Below are 8135 nucleotides of genomic sequence, written 5' to 3'. Positions count from 1 at the left end.
AAGAATTTGTGAGTACAGTTTATAAACTGAGGGAACGAATTGCAAAACCGTCCCCACGGATTAATTATTTTTCTTCTACAGGTGACGTAAGGGGCTCCGTAAATCTGGGAAAAGCAGTGTTGCAAAAAATACCTAACACTCTTTGAACTGTAATTGCTGTGTGGCCAGGTGCAACAGACTAGTTGTTATCAAAATGTTTACAGGTTCTTTCTAATTTTACAGAAAAACAATCACCAATCACCTTTGAGGAGATATTGGTGTTCATTACTGGAGCAGACAGTATTCCTCCATTGGGCTTCCAAGGACAACCATCCATCGACTTTTACACACCCGAAAATCGGAGGCTGCCATTTGCGTCTACATGTGGGATGGTCCTGTTTCTACCTCGAGGCATCCAAGAAGAGGAGGAATTAACTGACATGCTTAACACAGCACTCAAAGGGTACAGTGGTTTTGGAAAGATCTGAATAATTTGATAATCTGTTACTTATTGTTACTAACTTTTAGTTATAGTTGATTGATTATAGTTGAACATTTTAATAGAATATTAACTGAGTTCAGCAAGGTGAATTTGTTTGCAAACCTTATTACTTATATGTTATTGTGAAACTGCAACAGAATATACAATATAGCCTACATTAATTGTATTTGAAAAATGTCAACTTTAATTAGCATCGAGTTGTATTACTGGAAAGTAACTTGGCAATTGTACATACAGTATTAATAGACCTTAAATAAACATTCATTTAAAAAACTCATGAAATCTCATTCTTACATTTTTCTAACAAATTTGAAGAAATTAAAGGTATTCAAGTTAATCTTTTACAATAATATACAATCCTTGTGTGGTTTGGTTATGATTTTGATTTTTTTTAATATCTATTACAAAGAGCTTAATGAAATGCTGTGTAATATTGAGAACCCAAGGTTGTCAGGTTTTAAGACTATACAATACAAATTGAAAGAGTTGAATTGTATTATAGCTAATTACTCTCCCTCACTGTCAATATTTTGAAGGAAGTTAATAACTTGTTCTAGAAGATCAGTTCCTAAATCATCCCGCCTCCCACCAAGAGGGTTGACAAGCTGTACAAGTTGTTCCATGTGTCTTTGTTGGATGTTGAATTGGTTGGCAGGAATTTCAACAGCCTCTGGCCAGTGGAATACAGCATGAGAACCAGGAGGTGGAACAACTGCAGCTGGGGGAGTGTCAATTTTTTCAACTGGTTCCTCATCTGCGCCAAGAATTCCCTGTATACCAGTGTGGTTTCGATGTAGCTGTGAGAGACATCCTCTGATAAAGATCTGGTGGGGAGACATGTAACGTGCAGTTCTTAGCTTGTGGTGGTTCCACTGATTAACGAACAGTTGAAGATCTCTGTTGATTCTGGGTATATACACATAATGCAAAGCCCAGAGATGCATTTCACTAGAGCTGTCAATTTTACCCTCACTCTCCAAAACTGGGAACAAGGTGTAGTAAGTATTAGTGATGCCCGCCAAACATCACCCCACAGTCTCTCAATCCTTTGATTGTGCGTGCTCCTTCCTCTCAGAGCACTTCCTCTGTTTGTGCCCCGGAAAACGTTCATAAAAAGACAGACTGCGTTGTTCTCACCTCCATTATCACAGCGAACTCTAGAAGGTAGTCCGTGTTTTCCAATGGCCTCTACAAAACTATCAAAAACAGTGTTGCTCCGATTATTGTCAGAGGCCTTCAAGAAAACAACAAGTCTGCTGTAACCATCAATTCCACCGTGTATGACAATTCGCCACCTTAAAAAAAAGGACATGATGACAGGATTATTTGAAAAAACCTCCAGTAGCATATATAAAATTATAACATTATGTGACATACTGGCTGTCATCTGTACTACATTTACATTTATTTATTTAGCAGACACTTTTAGGAGCTACCATGTTACTAGGAGGATTAAAGCTGTATTAGATTTGTTTGTATTTGAACATATCTGTGATATCACAGGAATATACTATATAATAATTCAAAAAGACTCTGTAACGTATCTTAATAAATAATAAAAGCCAAAAATATGTAGAATGTATTTTAGGTTTTAACACATGCTATTTTATCTCTGTAACCTAAGAGAAAAAATTTATAATACCTGATTAACTTGTGGTTGCCATCCAAATGCCATAATGAGTTTGGGCCTGCAACTTGATAAATTCTTCGGTGTAGTCTGCGTGTGGTGACCCTCTGGGCTGCTCCTATTGGATTGGTCCTGATCAAACTTTGTCGCACTCTGCGCCGCTGCACTACAATCCCCTGACCTGCCAGACGGGCTCTCACTGCTTCTGCCCCAAGCTCATCGTTGCCTCCAACTACTTCTCTGACCAGGTTATCAAGATCAGAGTCTGATAGATTGCTGTATCTGTCTCTAAGTGAAATGTTGTATTTCCTGTTAGAAAAAAACACATTAGAGACACAATGGAATATTTGTTTAGTTAAATATCAAGTGAATAATGTACCCAATCCAACTCGGATACAAGGGTAGCATCTTTTACATCTGAGAAAAGTAACCTTACCTTAAACGTCGCTTTACAGTTCGTTTGGACACTCCCAAGATTTCGGCCATCTGTTTTGTTGAAAAATTATATTCCAGCAGAAAACGCAACTGCTCCTGTGTAATGGAATATTGTGGGCGACCAGAGAAACCCCTCACCAATGGAGCACTGTAAGCCTGGGGAACTAAAGTTAACATAAGAATAAAATTAATTATAACACAAAACATTATGGCCCGGTTTCACAGACAGGGCTTAGACTAAGCCAGGATTAGGCCACAGTTCAATTAGGATATTTAAGTGATTATTATAAACATGCTAAGAAAAAAAAAACATTACTGGTGTGCATCCTAAAACAAAACAAAGGCACTGATATATTTTAAGATCAATCAGTGCAAGTTTCTTTCAGTTGAAACAGCTTAGACTTACATTTTAGTCTAGGACTAGGCTTAAACCCTGTCTGTGAAACCGGGGTATATTAAAATTACAGTCAATCTGACTATTTAGAGCATACCTTGGGGTTGAGGCAGTGTTTCCAGAATATCCATGAATTCAGACAGACTATTCAGGATACTATTTGCCGTTTCTGGATCAAGTAGTCGCACTCTAGACCATGCCACACTTCTGGCCATTGTCTGCTTTCTGTAATTCATAAACATAACTAGATGTAGTAAAACTTGCAATCTTTATGTTGGCTTGAGAAAGAGAGAGAGGGAGACAGAGACCACAACCAGGAAATAACCATGCAATAAAACGTATGTGTTTTAAACATGGTTTCTAAAGCGAAAGTGTTCTGTGACAGTACAAATTACCAAATGTAAATATGCAAATATAAATACAGTAACGTTAATACAGTTTTTAAACGTGGCTTCTTGTCCCCAGTTTATGGTAACACAGAACGTTTAAAATAATTTTGACATAAAAAACACTGTTGTTGTAAGGCATGGCATTTATCTTCTATTATTTCATTTAGCATTTCAAGTTGCTGGAAGTCAGCCATCTTGTAAATGTAATATGTTTTGGACATACCTGGTTATGATGATATTCAAATCATCCTCCGTGTGATAAGAGGATGCCAACTGAACGCAGTCTGTAAAAGTTCTTTGACAGTTGATTAAAAAATTTCTAAGAGCCATCGTAGAGAGCAATCCACTTTTCCACGTTACCGGAGACAAAAAACCTGCATGAGTACAAACGGGATGAGATGACACAGCATGACACAGCACTGACATCACAACCAACGTATAATGCATCATTGACTCTAAAGTTTTACGCTTGCCTATGTACATGCCAACGTAAAATTACGATCTCATTCACGAACAAATGTTACGTGTGACGTTTGCATAGGTATTTGCTTACCTAACAGCACGTCATCCCACACGGAAAGAAATGTCGTCTGATGTTTATATATGTATACAGCAACGTGCTATCGCATCACAAATGCAAATGAAACCACAAATAGAGCAACGCTATTGGCTGTTGTGCGGTCTGACGCGACACCCGAACATATACTGCGTATTTACGCGTACAAACTGTGCGTTAATGCGTCTAAATTTCATGCGTTTCATATAATAGGCATTGTCCCCAACGGCGTTCCATACTCCACTGACGCTTACCATGTGAACGTTATTGAAGACATTCGCCAGATAGCAAGAACGTTTGGGCCAAATGTGGCTGAAAGCTGTCACGTTTGGCCTAGGTATGGCATGGCTGAGCACATATGGGCCAAACTTGTACCATATATGTTTTGCCATGGCTTTAGAATTGGAGGGAATTTTCATTTGGGTGACTTTTTGTATTAAGGTATATGGCCCATATGACAGTACACAGACAAGAGCCATATTTGGCTGGGCTATGGCACATCCTGAAATATGTTAACTTATGGTTAACATTTGGCTTTTACTTGGAAAAACACCAGGGGCGGCTGGCCCATGGTGGGCGATAGTGCATCGCCCTCCTTGAGCCACACGAAAAAAGAGAGGAGAAAAAGACTCTTATTTTGCTAGTCCTCGTCTGCATATTACTGTACAATCAACAGCCTGAATGTCACTTTCCAACCTAAAACCCCGCCCCCTTGGGGCGATCTCAGTCAGATTGAAAATCGCCCCAGCCGGTCTCATAGAGTTATATTGTGAGATTTTTTTTTTCAAATTTTGAACCCTACAATGCATTTCAATGGGCACCGGGAGGGCTCGCCCCAACGTGATTTCGTAATACGCACTGATGCCGCGTGCTCGAAGATGTACGGCACGCACGCGTGTAGCGAGACGTCTGAATGCATTGGCCATGCTTTCAATGGAGAGGTAACTTGTCAGGAACATGCCTGATTTTAATGAGAGGGTAATTGATCACTTTGCCTGCATAAAAGAGAAGCGAGCAAAATTTCAATACAAGTGATGTGTGTTATTAAATGGTGAATTGTTTATGTTATCACGGCCGTAGCCAGCTATGAGGTCACCGAGGTCCGGACCTCGGTCATTTTTTATATTCAAAAATAAAATGTCAAGCTCTTCGAATGATTATTTAGCCGTTTAAACCACCTCATATCACATGAGTGTTTGCTGCGAGAAGCTAGCGCAGTGAACGGGGCTTGAGAACGCGTTGAGTGAGAGCGCGGATGCAGCAGCCTCCGTTTGTTGCCAGATCCACCTATTATACGTGTTTTTTGACTCGTTTGTCCAATTTAGTGACACTTTTGTCCAATAGTGACACTTTGGGACATTTATAAAGTGGAAAGTTGAACGTTAGTTTTATGTCAGTGTCATTATTCTAACGTTATTTTTATAACTTGTTATAAAATAAAAATTCCCTCAGCTAAAAAAAACGAACTTTCCATGTAAAACATTATACTGAATAAAAAAACTTTCACAATCATCTACATGTCTGTCTATTTTGAAGTTTAGGCTATATGTAGTGCATTTGTGGGTGTTATTATAGCACAATTCTTAACACCTCACTAATTTTCAAACCCTGGTTACGGCCTTGTATGTTATATGTTGTATTCTCCAAATGTTGAATTTTAAATAGTTGTATTGATTGCATATTGGCAGCCAAATTTATACTGAATATGTTCTGGAAAGATTTGATTAATTACAGTTTTAATATGAGAAATAAAAAGTCTTTAATTGTAAAGCAGTATGGCTTTTTTTTTTTTTTTACTCTTAGAGGGCAAACTAGTTGATGACAATGTGTCTCTTGATGGCCATGGTGGAAGTGTTTCAGTGTATTTGAGACCATTGCGATAAATTTAATATAGCTATTCAAAATACTGTACAGTTTGTACGTTCATGCCTGATGTTGCCATCTACTGTAGGAACAGGGAAACCAAATCAAACAATGCAATGTAATGCTGTAAAGTTGGCTATCTGAATTTTATCATAATTTTACCCATTAAAGCGGTTATCTTTGCCAAAATCGGAACAGTTGCCCCCCCAGAGATATTTGTCAGGAGCCGCCACTGAAAAACACACATAACCTGCTATAGTCATGTGTGGCTGGTTTGTGGCAGTCCAAATGTCAGCCCCAGTGTTGCCAGATTGGAAATGTCCAAGTATCGTACCAGAAGCTCAAAATTATCGTATTTGGGAGAAAATTATCGTATTTTAGTCAAACGTTCAAAATAAAGATATTTATCTAGATGTTACAGCTATTTCTCCTTTTTAGCACTCATTTTCTATACCTTATTGCAATGCTAAACTAATTATCTTACCCGAGTCAAACGTTCAAAATACAGCTATTAATCTAGATGTTACAGCTATTTATCCCTTTCAGCACTCATTTTCTATACTTTATTGTTAAACTAACAACCTCAGTTTTGAAACAACTGACCTAAAGGCGGGCGTACACGGTGCGATTTTTGAGGTCGTACGAGCTCGCATGCGATTTTTGTGGTTATCGGAGGGAATCGTCTCTTCTCGTATGGTCGGGGCTCGTATGGTGTATGACAACTTACGAGACGAGCAGAGTGCCTTACGAGCACTTCACGACCTCACGATCATTTTTAAACATGTCAAAAAACTTCGGGAGCTGTCGGATTGAAGACGTGACATGTGTGCTGTTGAAAGAGCTGATTTGTTGAGCAAACTGCAAATGACCAATCAGAAGCTAAAGAAAACCACAGAAGAAGATGAACATGACAGCGCCACACGGTGACTTGGACTATTGAGAAAGAGGATAAACTCGCTGTATGAGATATCGATCGGTGATCGATCACCTATTGTTTGCTACAGTGGTGGCCAACTAGCCCCCTCGACGTGCATAATACTACGTTAAAACATACATTACAATGCTGTACAGTGCTGTAGCATTGCAGTTCCAATGTCTTTAATTTAATGCTTGTTAGCACTGCTGTAGAGGTGAAGTTTTGTCAAGTTTGCAACGAGTGTACACACGCAATGGTGATCAGACGGTTCCTGCATGTGTAGCAAAGTGTCACAGCTCATATTTTTTATATGCAGTTATGAGATAGACAGAGAGCAGTTTTATTGAACAGTACATACACAGTATATTATACACAGCCTTCCTCTCAGAATGTGATTGCCTCGGAAATCGGCAGGTTTTAAAATCGTGCCGTGTACCACTGCGTCCGTAAAAAAAGTCACTCGTGACGTGTGCGTGACCATACGGTCTTCCGACTGTCCGAATTCGCACCGTGTACGGCCGCCTTAAGTACGACAGGAACGTTAACTTGTGCTTGTGAGAGAGAGCCATTCTCCACGATGATTGGTTGAGAAGACGTAAGATTGGATGAAAGGCATGCGTAACGCACGTTCACGTCTCCTCACAATCATGAAGGTAGACGTAGTATCCACACAGCTAGATCTTTGAGAATAGAAGCTCTTATAATTACAACGACCATGGTGTCACAAAATTCTGAAATTATCGTACATTGTGGTATTATTGATCGTACATCGTACAGAGGTCAAAATTATGGTACAAATACGATAATTATCGTACGTCTGGCAACACTGGTCAGCCCATTCATTCATTCTTCCTGTATTCCTATTGGTGGATTACTGAAAATTTGAAAATACATGTCCGTTATTTCCCGCTCTGCTCATGAGTCTACAACAGCCTTTGCCCAGACACACTCTTATTCAGGTAAGTGCAGTTTTGGTGTTTTAAATGTTTTCTAGGGAAGTAATGGTACGCTTATTCGTACAGAAAAAAAATGTGTGCTTAGGTATGTGTACCGAACAAACACAGTTTCGTTTTGACCACGATAATGTGCTGAATTCATATGCGTGAATGAAACGTCACTATACATACCTGCTGTCCAGAAATCATGATAAGATTTGGGTTTTGTTATTTTCGATAAGTCCAATCTTTAAAATTATGTCTATTATATCAGAAAATTTAAACGATAAATGCCTTTTTGACGCTCTTTGATGTTACGTGACAGACCGCTGTAAGTAATGTTACAAGCGGAGAGCGCATGAATGCGATCATCCTTTCTCCTTTCTACTAGTTATAACGTGATTTAAAACTAACAAATCTTTCGTCTCACGTAATCTCAATTAGTTTGAATACCGTCGAAAAATGCTAATAAAACAGGATTACCTTTACCACCAGGGAGCACTCATGTCATGGCTTGTTTTAATATTCAAATAATATCT

At 38.9% G+C, this 8135-nt stretch overlaps 1 protein-coding gene across 1 annotated transcript; it reads right to left on the bottom strand.

Moving 5' to 3' along the window:
- Positions 1 to 693: 693 nt before the first annotated feature.
- On the bottom strand, positions 694 to 3983 carry LOC141285464 (uncharacterized). The gene is made up of 4 exons (XM_073818474.1): positions 3035 to 3983; positions 2545 to 2707; positions 2124 to 2417; positions 694 to 1776 (listed from the first exon to the last, which is right to left on the bottom strand). Exons 1-4 carry the CDS (start codon positions 3177 to 3179, stop codon positions 1335 to 1337), a joined length of 1044 nt encoding a protein of 347 aa, XP_073674575.1. The 5' UTR covers positions 3180 to 3983; the 3' UTR covers positions 694 to 1334.
- Between the last annotated feature and the right edge of the window lie 4152 nt (positions 3984 to 8135).

This window comes from Garra rufa, chromosome 14 (genome assembly GCF_049309525.1).
Source record: "Garra rufa chromosome 14, GarRuf1.0, whole genome shotgun sequence".
In the NCBI taxonomy this organism is placed as follows: Eukaryota; Metazoa; Chordata; class Actinopteri; order Cypriniformes; family Cyprinidae; genus Garra; species Garra rufa.
Note: the sequence above shows the minus strand (reverse complement) of the source record. Positions and strands in the feature narration are given on the sequence as shown.